Here is an 18,145-nt window from a genome sequence, read left to right on the forward strand (position 1 = left end):
CTTCTAACAAAGCGTGAGCATCCGGATGAGTTTCTGCAAGAGAGACCATGTCGTACCAGCAGACAGTGAGATACCGACAGTAGTTTGTTCTGTTGTATGCAAACATCCATGGTATCATGTCGTGAAGGCATTGCAAGTGGAGAGACCAGTCTCCAATCCGAGAGGAACGAACAAACTGCAGCAGTAGTTCAATCATATAGCAGTGCAACATCCAAAACACTGCCGTCTGTCCGCGATCAGAATTGGTGAACTTCATGTACGCAGATTGTATACATTGAAACTGTTTTGAAGACATCATTTCTGCATAATTGGTCTTTGAGGGACTCGGTCGTAGTGTCCTAGTAGCGTTACGTCAGTCTAGATCCTTGTTATTCTTCCAATGTCCGCCTCCTTGTAGACATCCTTTTACGTGATAGTCCGTTCGTAGAAACAAGAAACATCCGTGTTTGTTCTATCTAGATCCGGTGAGGATATGCTACTAGAGTATGTACAAATATACTGTGTACAAAGGCTAGAAGCAAAACGAAGGTGCGTTCACACTAGAGCAGCCTTGACTCAAGGACACTGGAAGATAAAAGTGAAAATATGGTACATGTACATCTAGACAGCTAACAGAGTCGCTTGACTAGCTATGAACGTAGGTGTGAATACAGCTGAGTTTAAACAAGACTTCGCAAACGAGGATATAAGGCTACTAGGCACTCAGTGTAAACGCACTAGAAGTCTTTGCTGACGACGGCAAGAGAAACAGCATTGCCGCTAACGCACGTTAGTGCAGAGACTTGAGCGTAATCTGTTCGTGTTTGTCCAGTCTCTTGTTATGTTTGAATAGCTGCTGTCTAAATACTCATATATTTCTTCTTCAAGTTAATGTTATGCTTATAAATGCTAGAAAACAGAGTCTGCCCTTGGAATACAGAGCATACTCGTTGTCAGAACCAAAAATAGGCAAATGCAACCGAACAGACAACATTCGCGAAGGGGGACAAGTGAAGAAATGCTTTAAATGGATTCCTCTAACGTTTGGTAAAAAGAAATGTGTGTCTTCACGTGGGTGGAATGCAACTTCGTCTCTTAGGACCTGGCCCACGGACTACAAGCACAACTATGACGATACAAATTGAAAAAGAAAGAGAAAAGAACAGGTAGACCACTAAGCAGGCAAAAAGGTATAGCAAGCAAGCAAACAGATACTATGATTAATCAGGCATGCACTGTAATAACTTGAATTGCATTTGCTAACATGTGAAATCTTAGCTCTGCAGGTCATACACAAACTCACAAAATTTGGCAGATTCAAGTAAGTCACATGCCAAATTTCTAGTGAATACAACATTACTTGTTGTCTACGAAGTCACATTTAATCAACACAAAGCATATACATCCAAACATGTACAATCCATAATGAGAAAGACAAATAAAAGACACAAGCTTATTATCAGATACAATACAATACTCGTGCACACAAAATAATCAACCAAGTGATAAATACAAAATGTACCTCACAATGCTCAAAATCATGACCTAATTCTTTGCTCTGTGCCACTATCTCCTGATCATTGATCCATGACTCCAACTCCTCCACCTAGCAACACAGACCTAACACACAACTGCAACAAAGAGACAACATGCTATCACTTCTCTGTTCAGTTGAAAAAGTTTAAAACTTTCATCAAGGCTTGCTGCCCTCTCCTCTGCCAGCTGCTCCAAACTGTCATACAGTTTAGTGATATGTGACTGAGTTGTTTGGACAGCATCACTGAAAGAATTAAAGCATATAATAATTGCAAACATGGCGCAAAACTGACTACTCCATCAAGAAATCAGACAATAGTAGACATTGCAAAGCAATGATGCATAAAAGTATGAGTAAACGATGCATTATTTCCTTTAAAGTTTTCAACAACACACTACAGGATTGCTAAGGCAAGTACAAGAACAGCCTTAAAAATGTACTCCATTTTAGAACTTTTTAACCCAAGGCATGCATGAGCTAGGGTTACAGTAGTACTGCGATGGACGATCGCTTCAACCACCGGCTTGACGACAAGCTCGACATGCAACCTGTGCATGCGTTCATTGTAATGGTTCTGCTGTAAGAGAACATCATAACAAATAAAATACATAAGGCAAAAAATAAAAGATTCCACAAAAATAAATAAGAAGGCAAGTACCACCCCACTACACTCCATCAACATACCTGCTTGGATTGTTTTGCTCCTTCATGGGCTTCACATTGTCCGCTAGTTCCAAAATTGTTCGTTTATAATGCTTAACTGCAGTTTGCAGTTGACAATGCTTCTTCACCAGTGCTGAAGCACTGGCTTCATCCTGTGATATGAAATGTTATTAAAATAAGGAAATAAGTTGATCACCAGCATACTGCCATATATTTCTGTTAACAATGCTCATAATGTCTGTTTGTGATATGGCTGTTGTTGTGCATACAATTTCCTGTTCTGTTCACAGTAAAAGCTCAACAATTGGGTTATCATAACTATGCAGAATTTAACAACATACACGAGAAGATGACAATGTGCATGGTTTTAAAAAATGAGACTATGTGTTTGATGAATGGTAGTAAAACTCCTGACTTACATGTCTAGCAATGTCCAATAACTACCCAAAGTTCAGTATGAGTAACCGATAAAAACCGATCAAGTTTAAGTACAGTACTGTACACATAGTTACAAAAATTGTCCAATGACTAGTGCAAATTTGGGAAAGCTGATTCAGTGTTCTTCCCTCTCTTGCCAAGACAGGACTACCGGGAATTTCCAAAACAGCACGTAGCCAAAGATCGCCCAGTTTTTGGAAACTGTTATCATTTACAGCCCATGGGCCTCTAATGAGAATCAAGATTGTGGTGTACGATTCGACGTTGTGACCCAAAGTTGGTCAATATTCCAAGACTGTATTAGCAACATGTGTTATACTACAGTGTACGCACAGGTTTGGGACCAGATAGTGGTCTTACTAGACTGTGGATTAAAGAAAGAACCCCTAAAGAAACGCCTAACAAGAAGCGTAGGAGGGCAGTCAGGTCTGGTCGCACTCCTAAGTTTATAAAGACTATTAAAGTATGAAGGATGTTGGCAAGATGGGCCCCACACTTGCCTACTCTGTGGTACTCAAGTCAATCTGCCAATTTCCACAGTTTCCTATGAACTGCCCTGGTGCTTACCGTATTACCTCGCATAGAACGGCATGCCATTATGGAGCAAATTTTAACAGGGAGCTGTTATACCTCGAGGTACAACGGCAAATGAGGAAATTTTACCAGCGCCTCAAGTTGCACATCCAACAAAATCTAATATCTTTCTTAAGCGGTACTACTAACTACTACTAAGTCTTCAAGAACATGCCATGCATAGAGATTACCGGTAAGCACTAATCACTTTCTAATTCTTCGTGTTCCTCATCATCATCACTGTCTTGATCTGTCAAACCTGTTGGTTCGTCAACTACTAATGGTTCTTCGCAAGTAGCTGTTTCATCTGTCATCAATGCGTTAGTTTGACACGTGTCTCCTCCATTACCATAATATTAATATCAAAAGATAAGCCCCGTATTACTGTGACTACCGTACCTCGCTCTATAACTGCACCTCACCCTATAACGGCATGCCGTTATAGGTACTAGCTGGAGTTGTAGCGGATTCTGGTAAAATTCGCTTATAACGGCATGCCGTTCTATGCGAGGTAATACAGTATTGAGAACGAATTTTCTTCCATAAAAATGCCATTTTCCATATTGCTGCCTTAGACGCTGTTTCAGAAATTCCCAGTACAAGCATCAAATCATTGTGACATCTCTACCTTCTGACAAACAAATGACAGCACTCAGCATCAATGTCTGCTGTAATGTTCCAGTGCATTTAACATTACCGAAATCCTAACAAAAGCCAAAACTACAAACACGCAGCCAACGTTATGCCAACTCTCAATACCCATACACCTGCAATAAGTGTTTACCATAGCGTGCGAACCGCCAGCAAAGGTTTCCCAGGCTGCAGTGCTGTGCCAAGCTACTTTTAGGGTGTGTCTATTTCATCACCTGCACAGGCAAAATGAAAAGATGTATTTATGTTAGAAAAATGGATAGGTTGGCACATAGACATTATTTCTGCTGCTGTAGCTCTTAGTAGGAGTGGTTATTAATATTAATTCACATGTTAAATCCATGCATATATCACACATGCACAGCGGGGGGGGGGGGGATGTCGACTCGTATGTCAGCACCAGTGTAAAGTATGTGATAATCAACAAGTGGTTTTTAGAAAGTGTATTGAGTGCAGGGTTTCCTACATTACTGTCAGCAAAAAAGATCCAAAATCTGACTACTTTGAACTGTATGAACCTTCAAGGATAGCTAACGATAAACATAAACACTTACACTGCTCAGAAACGATCCAGATAGCAATTAAAACAATCACAAACTTCAAAGAAGCCTGCTGTAAGCTATCAGGAGTGGGTGGAAAGTGAATTTCCATGGTTGATACCAATTGGAAGTGAAAGGAAAAGTGATTGGAGTTATATGCAGCATGTGTAAAAGACACAAAACTACGACCAAATTCAATCAATCATGCATATGGAGCAAGACACCCGTGTCTATCTTCGAAAGGATCTCCTCACACACCATGCTATCAGCTCCAACACATGGGTGCATTGGACCTTGAAAACTGTCGGCTAGCTGCAAAAATAACGCAAAAGTTCCCCAAGTTCCCAAAAGTGTTTGAAGCAAAGATGTCACTTCGAAATAGGCACTGAAAGCTACGATGCAATGTCTTTACTGGCTGGTGTTGTCTGAAATCCCTCATACAACCAACTTTGGTAGCTTACTTAGTGCTGTAGAACGTATTGGGGTTTCAGATTTTGAATCACCTTTATCGGGTGTTCAAAAATCACCTTGATACAAGTGATTTTTGAAACACCTTTATCAAGCAGAAAACACTAAATACACCAGTCAGAGAATCATCCACAATTTCTTCACGTCTTAGCACAACAAATTGCGCAGAAGCAACTGCAGGAAATAGCATCTAGTCCATTCAATTCCCTTATGATTGATAAGGCACGGACATTTGTTGTTGTTCTTATTGTTGTTGTTGTTGACTGTTTGTTGAACTTAGTTAGAAATTCAAAATAGAATTTTAGCCAGTCTGTTTAGATGAGGAAATTTTAATTAACAGATCTTTGGACTTGTTAGCTTGCAACTAAGTCAAGCCACAAAGTAAACAAGAGAGATCATCTAAATTAAGTAGCAATTAAATGAGCAACTCTGAGTATTGCCGATTGACACTTAGTTAGGTCAACTTTCTATGAAGTGCCACACTCAAAACGACTTCAAAACTACCTATTATAATTCGATTATTATTACACTTCTATTTTCTAAAGAAACTCCTGAGCCAGCATTTAAACCTTTCTATAATTACTTCATTTAAAGTGTCGGATGTTAAAATAATACCATTCATGCAATGCAGTAAAAAATGGGAAATTTTTATAGCCTGTCTATAAGAACTATACATTGCCAAATAGATCACAGACAACAAAGGATATTCATAGGTCTACCACACACAGTACTAATTGTTTGGCAACAGACTCATACAGCATACACTCCCAAGTGGCTTATTATACAACTGTGCACTTACTCTTCCTCTGTCATCATCCATCATGTACAGTTCCTGTTCACTCATCCATGCTTCCGCTTCTGCAGCATCAAGGAAGTACTGCTGAGCAACAGCCGACAATTCCAATTTTTCTTGTCTTCCAGCAACAGCATCATTGAGTTCATGCCACCTTTCTTGAAGTTCAACCTTTCTGTTGGATATCTGTTGGCTCTCTTCATGGCCTTCAGAGACAAGACGATCAGCTGCATGACAAACAGCAGCGATCATTGGCTCATGACCACCAACTTCACCAACCAAAGCCTACATCAGAAAGACACATGTCTCCAAACATCATTACATATGCATTTGCCCAATAAACTAATCCAAAGGCAAATAAAGTGTTTTGACTACGACAATTTCAAATTAAATGTGATTTAGTCATATACCACTGTCACAATCCACGTGCTAACAGGGGTCACAGACCTGTCAATGTTCAAAAACCAAATGCGTGAGACAACACAAGTTGCGACTGCACCCCGCAATTGATATTGATATTAATTTAGAATGCATTACGTAACTACAAACATGCGTGCCATGATGGGCAACCTTTCTAGACATGGAGGGCGTGAGCTCAAAGAAGAATCCACTTTGTCTGCGTATCGCACCAATCTTGTACTTTACAACATTCGCCACAGCTGTTGAGTTGGCATTGGTCAATCACATGAGAAAGGATCGGAATCCGTGTAACACGTGCACAACGTAGAGGCAGCCTCGAAACCCATATATCTACTACGCATACAGTAGGTGCACAGAATACTGTAAGGCAGCTAGAAGCTCTCAACAGTTTAGGGAACACCCCCTGCTAGTCAAAATCATTAATGTATGAGTCTCACTCATGACACATGAGAGACAGGTCTGGAGTCGTGTTATAGAAACAGTCAGTGGGAGAAGCCACACTGACGTTTACGATATTTGACTCATATAGGGTCCGTTATGACTGGGTAGGATGTGGTTATATCGGCAGTATCGCCAACCCGGTAGCGTTGGTATGTAGGGTTAAGTTATTGCTCAGTTCTTCTGTAACAGCAAGTATCGATCAGTATCAACCATTTATGCTAAATCTAATTTTTACACCAAACCTCTGCGATTGCAATGGAGCAGGTCACTGACTACTCAAATTTGTCATTGCCGTGCATGCCCCTCCCCCTCTCAAAGAACCAACCCCGCATACAATTTTTCGATGACGTGTACACTACGCTACAACTTCCAATTCATTCGAAAACACACCCACACCAGTCCCGTGTAGACTGTACCTGTCATCGCTCTCAGCAATGCTTCTAGCAATCAAAAAAACTCTAGTCTGACTAAAGTTGCTGTTCTACCACTAGCGTTTCTCTAAATTCTGATTGCATTTGTACCAAATCCAATCTACATGTTTCCTGCAGCAAGTGCTACATGGGGAGTGTGTTGACTTCTACCCTCAATGTCCACCTCACCAATTGCATACTGTACATCTGCTCACATACACCATTACCACTGCGCATATCTACGCTCATGCACAAAAAGAATGCAAGCAAATATAAACATTAGAAAAAATGAAAAAGATGTAGGGTTGATCTACGCTCATGCACAAAAAGAATGCAAACAAATATAAACATTTGAAAAAATGAAAAAGATGTAGGGTTGCCGTACGAAAAGAATAGAGACAAGACCATGTAATGGTGTGCCGTGACATCCTTCACAAAGACTTACTGAGCAATTAATACATCATCCCTACATTACACCATTTTCTAAATAGAGACACTATAATATGTATACCTTACTAATTAGAAAATGGTGCAATGTGAGGATGATGTACTGCTCAATCAGTCTGTATGAAAGATGTCACAGTACCCTTACATGGTGTTATTTCTATTCTTTTTCGTACAGCAACCCTACATCTTTCTCATTTTTTCAAAATGTTTTATATTTGTAAACATACTGATGAAGAACGATGAGTCAATCTGTGTCAGGACGGTAAAGAGGTGTGTGTGTGTGTGTGTGTGTGTGTGTGTGTGTGTGTGTGTGTGTGTGTGTGTGTGTGTGTGTGTGTGTGTGTGTGTGTGTGTGTGTGTGTGTGTGTGTGTGAGTCAGTGTTTAAAGTAACACCTTTTTAGTTCTCAAAACCTTCAAATGTCAGTCGTGTTACAATTCTAAATGTACCAGAAACCAACTCAGTATGTGCTAACTTTCCACTCGCGTGCAACAATGACACAATTATAACTGCAGTTGTGCACTCACATTCAAAGAGATACCATCTACATGTAATTGCTACCCTTTAGGTGTGCTGCACTGTGTAGCATGCTGTGAGTCATGTGTAGTACACTGCCGCAGTGGCCTTTCCTCAAACACAGTTAAAAATATGCAAATATGCACACATTCTATGCTTCTGCAGAATTCCACTGCATAACATACATATTACTTAGTCTCGCGTAGCCAGACCCTTCTCGCCTACATCCTTCCGACGAGAAAGGGTCTGAGGAAGTGCTTTGTATATGTTTGTTCTGCCGCCGTCATTATTCCACCGCATTCCGGTGGGGTAGGTGTTTCATTAAATGGTCTTTGGTAGGCTATCAAAATTCATAATGAACACGACAACACGCATATAGCAGATGTCATATCGTGACGTTGTAGTTATTTTAGCATTCCGCTAACAACAACGCCTGCACAGCGAGACTCGGTTTACGAGCTACATTTGTCTGAGCAATGGATGAGCAGGCGTTGCTGAATGTGAGGTGTGAGTGCAGTTAGAATGAGCAATTAATTGCATGGATGCGTGTGTGATCGTTGTCGTCGTTGTGTCGCTCATGAGTGTTCAGTACTCTAGATTTGTTGATGAGAGCAAGCAGCAATCCTTTGTCTGTGTGGCTGCTTCGGTTTGCTTTCCAGGTGCAATACATATACGTAACTTCCTACAGGAATGTGTCAGCTAGCTGACAGCACGACGACGACAACGAGCACACACGCATCCATGCAATTAATTCCTCATTCCAACTGCACTCACTCACACCTCACTTCCAGCTATGCCTGCTCATCCGTTGCTCAGACAAACGTAGCGCCAACTGCAAATCTCGCTGCTGCACAACAACAACGTCACAATATGACATCTGCTACACGCGTGTTGTTGTGTTCATTATGAACTTTGATAGCTCACCAAAGACCGTTTAAACACCTTTAACCCACCGGAATGCGGTGGGACAATGACAGTGGCAGAACAAACCTATACAAAGCACTTCCCCAGACCCTCTCTCGCCAGAAGGATGTAGGCGGGAAGAGTCTGGCTACTTGAGACTACATATTACTAGGAGTCAAAAGTGTACTTAGACGTAAAAATTGATTTGACAACTCATTTTGTTCTGTTGTCAGTTCTGCTACATACAACAGCTCAAGAAAACTGTCAAGATGATGCATCTGACTGATCCATATACACCCAACTTTCAATGTAATATCTGTTGAGCATATTTTCTAATAAAAGAATTCATACTCTAGTTTCTACTGGAGCAACACTGTTGAATGTGCTACATGCTTTGCATCTTTAAAATGTAACGTACCGAAACTCAATCAGTCAACCAACAAACCATAAATGATTTAACAAACAACTCTTACAAACACTGTCACTTCAAAAACTACGCAGGATACTATAGTCTGCACCATCTACCGGCAGACAGATATCAATAAAAGGCACCGTCTTACCTTATGACGTTTCAGCAGCCTTTGAGTTCCCAAAAAGTCATTGCCATAATCAGTTGAAGTTGCCAACAACATTTTCTCCCTAATCCAGGCCTAAACCATTTAATGATCAGCTCAGCAAGTATGCATAAAATGCACACAAAATGTCCATACCAGTTCTTCGTCTACATCTCTGTTGAAATGATGCAGCTTTTTTGACTTTTCAAGTCGACTGCGACGACGAGTCATGGGACGAGCAATACTAGCATATCTAATAAAAACGATAAGATATAGACAAACCATTTTGTCAGTCACCAATCTGTTTAGTGTAGCTGTATGACATAGTAACGTATTAGATTCAAAGTTCAATATATCAGTTTGGTTTCTTGTCTGCTTGTCTGTCTATCTGTCAAACTAATATTCATTCATGCATATAGATTTTCCTTAAATTTCTCCAACAGATGAAGCATCTCATTACACAGGGTACTAGCTATGTAGCCCCACAGTTTGCACGGGGAACTAGATTATTAAGTATCATGTTCCAAACATAGTCTACTGTTAACAATGTTCTACCAGTACTGGTATCAGTATACATCATATTTACGTGTGTGTGTGTGTGTGTGTGTGTGTGTGTGTGTGTGTGTGTGTGTGTGTGTGTGTGTGTGTGTGTGTGTGTGTGTGTGTGTGTATATACGACATATTTCTTGTGTTTAATTAATTGTCTCAATAGTTCTGTCTGTGTCATAAATAGTTAAGGTCTAGATAGCAGTGCCTGAACTAGCCACTTGCAACTAACAATCATGATTAGTCACCATCTGACTATGAAAAAGTTGCCACTTGGAGGGCTGAGACTACCATATATTACTTGTTTATAAATTTGCAATAATACCTCTGTTCTAAGTCATTCTTTTTTGCTTTCACTGCAGCAGAGTCAAAGTGATCCTCATCTAACATGTTATCAGCTTCTGAGCAAAGTTTCTCAACTTCCTGCTTCTGAGCAACAACTTCAGACTCCAGCATCTGCAAAACCAATAACAACTACCAGTGACTGACCATTAGTATAAATATGCTACCCTGCAACCAGCAACTTCACAACACTGATCAAATGGAAATGCTTTGCTGTCACTGCTTGTATTGATTATAACACATGTACTTAGCAGTGCATCCCCATTCTAAGATTTCTAATGACATTAATTGACACCAAACATTTCTAAGCAAGTGATTTCTGTTACTAATATCAAAGTTTATCTCTATTCACAATATACTTATAGAATTTAACAGGAGTTTAGTGCAGCCAAGTCAAGAGACTCTGGGAATTCCAAATCTAAACATCGTTGTCAGAAGCAAGCAGGCGTTCTTATCTTGCCGTTTGATAGTATTTATTAGCAATTTCTTCAAGCAACACATGGTAGAAAACTTCCTAAAAATTTAGGAAGCTTTTGCACCGTTCATCCTCTCTTGAGAATGACAAGCAAGTAATTATATCATAAAAAATGCTGCCCACATCATTACCGATGGTGCTACATTCTTCACAGCAAGGGTAACCCATTCAACACAAGACTCCACTCCTCTCATTAACTTATACCTTTTGACTCATCTGTAAACACTCACTGTCTCCTGAAGTAAATGTTTTTGCCTTCATTAGTTGCTTAATCCACTAGAACAATGACTTATCAACTGTCAACTACTTGTCTTTCCCATTCCAAACATTTTCAAAATGTAGCCTCAAGTCATTAGCTAAATAACTCGTTTATACAAGCAGGAATAGCAAGTCAACAAGTGTCCCCCAATTTATGCATTTCAGGCACGCAAAATATTTCAAATATAAGCATGTCATACTTGATGCTTCTTCAGCAAGCTGCCCACACTTGGAATATCTTTTCCAAGATCATCAGTCAATAGAGACGTCTCTGTTTGATTAAGCCACGACATCATATCATCAACTGCCCGATTAAACTGTTCTTGTGAGTTTCCTTGTCTTAAACATATTCCTCTCTCTGCAGCTTTACTTCGCAACAGTTTCCACTGCTTCTGCAAGTTGTCTAGTCTTCCATTGATTTCCTCTCCAGACTCTGGTTGTGTGGCAGCTAAAACTTGACCAGTCTAACAAAAAGACAAATACAATTACAAAAATTTACTGTATATAAGTAAATATTACATTATTCACTAATAAGGCAAAAGCTAAAGACTTTATGTTTCTCTATATTCTCTCTGTACGCACTTCTCTCTACGCTTACAATTTCCATCATAGGCTACAACTCGGTTCCTACTATCATTTCCTTATTGTGATTGTGCAAAATCTGATACCTGTAACCTTGTTATTTTCAGGCAATCCATTCAAACAGATTAAGAGCCAAAGTAATCAAACATATGTCAGTGTCCCAATCAATACCATTACATTTTCTATGTCAAGTACTGTGTTTAGTGTGTACACTGCAAGACAATATAAGGCCACACCAACTAAATTTAATGATGTTTGAAGCTTTGGACATGAAAACGAGACTGACTGACCAAATTAAGATTAGAAATCAGACGACATGACATTTCAACATACAAAATTCTCATTTCACTGCCTATAAGCAGACCAAGAGCACAAATACCAAAAGAAACAAGCAAAGTGCAGAAACAATCATGTTGTTGACATCTGAATTATAACAGATACTCACATACAGCTGAGCAGTACGTATTGAACCAGAGAACCAAAGAATTAAACATTTCTCTAGCAGGCAAATGTCATGTGCATGTGCACAAACAATCTTTCTATTTTGGTCAAACTCACAACTGGACCAGCAAATTCAAGCATCAAGAAATTTAATTGGTCTGACCTAATCTGTATCAATATTTTTCAACAAACATGCTCCATTAACTAGCACTATATAGCTACTTATGCCATTCCAAATGATGTCGTAATTAGAATACAGTTGTGAGTGTTGTAATTATACTACATCGCCAACACCAAACTGCTACTGGGCGCACCCACGGGTGACCAATAGTAGAAAGGCTTTTATATAAAGGTTGGCTCGAGAGTCCAGCCGGTCATCTCCCCCGCGGCGGAGAAAGACCGGCTGGAGACATCTGCCACTCAAACAAACCGCCGACTCTCTATCCTCCAATGAGGGTGCCGTTCAATGTTTGTGTATCCTCGATAGAGATGCATGTCGCTATTGGCTTTTTGCTAATGTAATTTCGTGCTGACGCAAGTGCGTGTAGTCTTGACACATGCCATCCAAGTCTACAAACAACAGGTCAACTCTTTCCAGCTCTTCTCATTGTCTGTCTCTCGTTCTAAGAGCGCTAGACTCAAAGTTTACCACAGAGGCCAACCAAAGGTCGACCGCAATGTACGCAAATCATAGCTTTGCACGTCGCCCTGAGTCTACTCGTTCAATGTATGCAATGTATGACACCCTAAGCAACTAGAAGTTGTTTTGCATGCGCTGCCTATACCTCCAAGTACGAAAAGGAAGACAAAGGAGAAGACAAAAGAGAAGACGACACGCAGGTGTAGCTCACACGCTAACGAAATGTGATATCAGACGGTAAAAGCAATTGACTACTCAGTTACAAATGCATTAGTAGAGAGCCAATAGTGACGGGCACTGCTATCAGCAGTTATCAGGAATACACGTGCATGCACAAACACTAACCAAACATGTAAAATCCTGATTGGAGAATAGAGAGGCAGCGGTTCCTTTGAGTGGCAAATGTCTCCAGCCAGTCTTTCTCCACCGCGGGTGGAGATGACTGGTTGGACTGTTGAGCCTAAGCTACAATAGAAGGTTACCTTAAACAATTACCAGTCGACGACAACCAGCAATGTTACTAATGAGATGAGTCATGCTGAGAGTGGCTCTTCTGTCCTACTATAAGGCTCACATAGCCCTATAACAAATTGTATCATAGCATGGTGGATGCTGGCTAGTCTCGCGTAGCCAGACCCTTTTCCGCCACGTCACACTTCTGGGCAAAATGGGGTTTGATGAACAGCCTTTGATGTCACTGTGTGCCGAGTAGCCAGAAATCGGCTATCGAAAGACCAGACTGGTATGCAAGCAGTGCAATCTTATCTCATTAGCTTCTCTTGTTTCATAGAGAACAACTCGAAGACTACAGCTACAGTTGTTGCTGTTTGTGAAATCTGCATGTCTACAGCAACAATTAAACGCAGTGGACAGGAAACGTTGACGTCAACAGGCTTTCATCTCCTAGGCAATCTGTCATGATCGACGTCGTACGTAGCGTTGTGCGCTTGTGTCACAGCAGAGGCTGAATGCAAACGTACTCGATGTAAAGCAATGCACAAAACACATGAGACGATTACCCAAACACAGAAAGGTGACTCATCTTGTTTCAATGTCGTCAGCTCTAAGTCAGGACCAGATATCACTCACTCTGGACTGTTCCGCGGTCACTTTAGATGTCAAAACAGCAAACAGCATCGAGTACATTCGCATCCATTCAGTACGTTCGCATTCAGTCTCCATCGTGACACGAGCGCACAATGCTCGACATACAGTACGACGTCGAGCCTGCCAACGTCAACGTTCCTGTGGCCGTGTTTAATTGTTCCTTTAGACATGAAGATTTCACAAGCAGCAACGACTCTAGCTGTAGTCTTCAAGTTGTTCTCTACGAAACAAGAGAAGCTAATTGAGATAGAATTGCACTGCTTGCATACCAGTCTGGTCTTCAGTAAAGCGTTTAAGAAGACAGATCCGGTCTTTAGATAGCCGATTTCTGGCTAAGCGGCACACAGCGACATCTAAGGCTGTTCACCAGACCCCACTTCACCTGAAAGTATGACATGGCGAAAAAGGGGTCTGGCTACGCGAGACTAGGTGCTGGCCACATTTTTTATTAATATGCCAGTCCCAGGTACCATGGCATACATGTACCTTCTTGACAGTTGTACAGACAGAGTGGTGCATTGCTAGTAAGTAGCCAAAGCAGAATATAAGGCAAAATTTCTGGGCGGACATCGTGCTCTAAAAAAGAGGTTACCTGACATTTTAAATATTAGGAATTCATTCTTATTTGATTTCACATCAACAGTTAGTTTAATTTTCTTTACTTGCTGTATCATATTCACTACCGTAATCATTTGATATCAAAATATATACTGTTAATTAAGGTAAAGTATTACAAAATTGCTACATTTATTCACTCACACATCCAGTGATTAATTAACTCTATACTGACAGTAATTAGATTTTGCCTGCTGTTTCCGTCAGTTGCACTTTTGGTCGCTCATTGGTTCCCTACCATCCATGCAATAGCTATATGCCTTGACCAATTGTGTAGGTATTGTGGTCAGTCATGAACAGTTGGTCAGTCAATGACCAATGACTGACTATTATACTCCACTCTGCAAGACTCTGCATTTTTTGCTCTTTATCCTCACAGCAAGTACAAAAGGCCACAGCAAGTGTACAAGGCCCCAGCAAAGAACAAGTATTTTAAATCAAGGAAGTGGGTCGGAACTTGCAGAACCCTTACTGACTTTTAAACATTACAGCTGCATGATCACTTGTTGGAAATACGATGATAAACAGCACTACATAGACATGCCATCATCATCATACTGTCAACAAGATAGCATTCCAGTCTGTTTGCCTGTCTGCTTTTCATATAATATCTCAATCAATTTAACTAACTATCCGGCAATATCCATATATTGATATCATGTCCATCAAACTGATTGACAGGTAGCTGGAAAACCACAAAAATTAGAATGAACAACAAGGTTTGAATTCAGAGACTGACAACTATGAGCGTGTCCGCACTAGTGACTAAACTAGTTTAATTAATAGATAATTTTACTAAACCTAGTAGTTTAGTTAAGTTGTTTAGGTTTATATCACGAGATGATAATTCGTGTTTCATTAAAGATGGCTGCTGCAAGAGTGTCTCTCTTCTGGTCGTATTTAAGCCCTTATGAGCCATTCCAGGAATAAAGTGCCTCAGGTAGTCTGAGAAATGAAAGAGAGAGTTGCTACAACGTAGGCCACAACGATTTGCTAGCAGGTCCTGTACGTGAGAAAGCCAACTGCGGACGCCCTCAACCAAACAGGTTTGATTCTAAACTAGTTTAGAGCAGATCTAGTGCAGACACAGTCTATGTACACCACTGGAAAACGTGCCCTCACTTTCTTTCTACTATTAATCACAAACCTCTGCAAGCAACTTAATGGCAAACCTCTGCAAGCCATATCTATTCAAACAAAACTGCAACCTGTTCTACTTAACTTACACGACAGATTTTGGTATGGGATTGACCTGCACGATGACCTAAACATTGTCTAGCATCTCATTTTGTCACTGCCCATATTCCATCATACATTTACTTGGCTCCTGTTTTTAGTCAGATAATAGGGATGTAACTGGATAATTTACACCAAACCCTTAACAGCACAAACAGATGGACATATTAGGCATACATAGCCACAAAGCTACCCTTGAAATTCTAAGACAAGCCAGGTGACACCAGCACTAGTTTTAGAAGTGCCCAATCTAACATGAGTCCTCTTTCATTTGCAAAATTTTCACTTTCTTCAGTGCTGATTTCTACAAATTCCGTATTGTACAGCTATTAGATGATTAAATAATTAGTGTGCACCATTAACCATAGAAGCCTCAGAAGCAAGAACACTTTAAATAACAAAATGTCTCATATACCTCCAACAGATCATCCAGCTGTTGTCTGTTGGCATCCAGTTCAGCTTCAAATGCTTCATGTCTTTTCTGCTTGCTGGCCAAGTTTGTAGAATCACGATATGACTCATCACATGCTGTCTGCATCTTTTGAGCAATCCACACTTCCAACTCATCACAATCACGACGAAATCTATAATAATGTTAACATCAAACATTTACATTTAACTATTCAATGTTCAAACCAGTAGCCAAGTTGTTCAGTCGTTACTAAATTCATGTAAATATTCTAAACTTAATTATTCAACTGACAATGCGTGTAACTACTAACATCTACCAACATGCCAGTCTCGATCTCTTGACCTGGTCATCCACAACAAGCATGCCTACTCTTACTTGTAAGCTTCAAATTTGGCAGTTATTGACTCACCCAAACCAAAGAAAAGACTTGACAAGCAAATACTTACCCTAGCTAACAGGTACACTTTATAAATTCGTAGTACTTCATGCAAGCAGTACATTCTGTCTGTTTGATACAGAGTAACAATTACATTTTAGTGTCATCAAGTGAAAACAAGCCTGTAAGGTTGAAATACAAGAAATGTGTTGACATTCCATGTTGGCATCAAACTACTTGTAACCATGTAGATGGACTAGTAAAATTGTATTTGAACAAGCAATAGCGTAATCCTATTAGTCCATTTGAACTGTTCACTTCAAACCTTGCATTGTGTATCAGTCTACCATGATCCGTTAGTCACGTGGCTAATTCTTCCATTGAAATCCTGCTATCAAACCCTGCAATTGCCCTCACCTGTGCAATCTCAATGAATTTTCAAGGTCACTTCTTCTCTTGCCAGATCTTTCCCTGTTTTGTACTTGTTTTTCACAAACTCTCTTTGCTGTCTGCTCTACATTTTCTTTAGCATAATGTTCATCTTCCATTAGCCTCTCTGCCATCATCTGCACAGTGTTCACATTCTCATCATGAGCCGCTAGTTTCTTCTCAAATTCCTCGTGCTTCTTGATCAAACCTTCTGCCTCATCCAGAGTGTTTCCAATGTTTTCATCTTCAAGGTACCTACGATAATAACTAAGAATAACAGCACTGAAATATATCTAGGAATAACCAGTATGACAAACCTTAGTAAAAAGACATCAGAGCACAACACAAACACCAAAACTTCAAAAATCACAATCACAAATATAAAAAATAAAATAAACAAAAAGCACACAACAAAAATCCATTAATACTGACAAAACATATAAGAATTCTACGCAGTACCTACAATAATAACTAAGACTAGCAGCACTGAAACATATCTAGGAATAACCAGTATGACAAACCTTAGTAAAAAGACATCAGAGCAAAACGTAAACACCAAAACTCCAAAAATCACAATCACAAGTATAAAAATAAAATAAACAAAAAGCACACAACAAAACTCTATTAATACTGACAAAACATATAAAAATTCTATGCAAGATGGCAAAGAAAAAAAAATATTACTTGTCATCTTCTAACAGTAAGACTTCTGTATGCTCTGCATCCCGTTTAAATGTCTCATATGTCAGGCACTGAACAAGCAGCTCCTGTCTGTTTTCCCATGTGTCCCAAAGTTTGGTCCAAGAAGTTTCCACATCATTTAGTCTCTTTTCTGCCTCCTGCTGCTTTGAGTCAGCTGGGTCTGTGATAACTTTTTTACCAGTTGCAACAATTTTGCTGTAGGTTGGATCATACGTCGTCATTTCAGTCTAGAGACAAAGACAAAGAGATAACAAAGTGCTTTACTGAAACAGTCATAGAAAACTACTGATGCAAACACCCACATGCTCACAATGACACAGTCCAGGCTTGCATGCAAACCACTTATACAACGATTGACATAACAATTTCAACAAAAATAACTCACTCGCAGTTCCTGATGCTCCTTGAGCATTTCCTCAGCTCTTGCTACACTGTTTGGATGATCCTGAGACGAGGTGCGTGCAAGTGCATCTAATAGCCTGTGCAGAATGGAAACAAAGCATTTGAATAAAAAATTACATTGTTTATGAAATGCACTTTCATTAACATTTCAGAAATTAATTAATTGCAAAGATTAATCTTTCAAGACACTAAACTTACAGTATATTATACTCCATGCAGTTACCTATCACTTCAGAAAAACTGACATCTCT

General features: G+C 39.9%; 1 protein-coding gene across 1 annotated transcript in view; it reads right to left on the bottom strand.

Moving 5' to 3' along the window:
- The window catches only part of LOC134176302 (spectrin beta chain, non-erythrocytic 1-like), a 78,252-nt gene that overhangs the window by 34,545 nt on the left and 25,562 nt on the right, over positions 1–18,145 (bottom strand). Inside the window, exons 9-20 of the mRNA XM_062642975.1 lie at positions 17,878–17,971; positions 17,475–17,719; positions 16,779–17,045; positions 15,989–16,157; positions 11,153–11,416; positions 10,203–10,333; positions 9,488–9,584; positions 9,338–9,427; positions 5,648–5,926; positions 2,201–2,331; positions 1,639–1,759; positions 1,502–1,585 (exon numbers count right to left, since the gene is read on the bottom strand). Of these exons, the coding sequence (XP_062498959.1) occupies positions 1,502–1,585; positions 1,639–1,759; positions 2,201–2,331; positions 5,648–5,926; positions 9,338–9,427; positions 9,488–9,584; positions 10,203–10,333; positions 11,153–11,416; positions 15,989–16,157; positions 16,779–17,045; positions 17,475–17,719; positions 17,878–17,971 (1,972 nt within the window). The remainder of the gene's footprint in view (positions 1–1,501; positions 1,586–1,638; positions 1,760–2,200; positions 2,332–5,647; positions 5,927–9,337; positions 9,428–9,487; positions 9,585–10,202; positions 10,334–11,152; positions 11,417–15,988; positions 16,158–16,778; positions 17,046–17,474; positions 17,720–17,877; positions 17,972–18,145) is intronic.

Source organism: Corticium candelabrum, chromosome 2, assembly GCF_963422355.1.
Source record: "Corticium candelabrum chromosome 2, ooCorCand1.1, whole genome shotgun sequence".
Lineage (NCBI taxonomy): Eukaryota > Metazoa > Porifera > Homoscleromorpha > Homosclerophorida > Plakinidae > Corticium > Corticium candelabrum.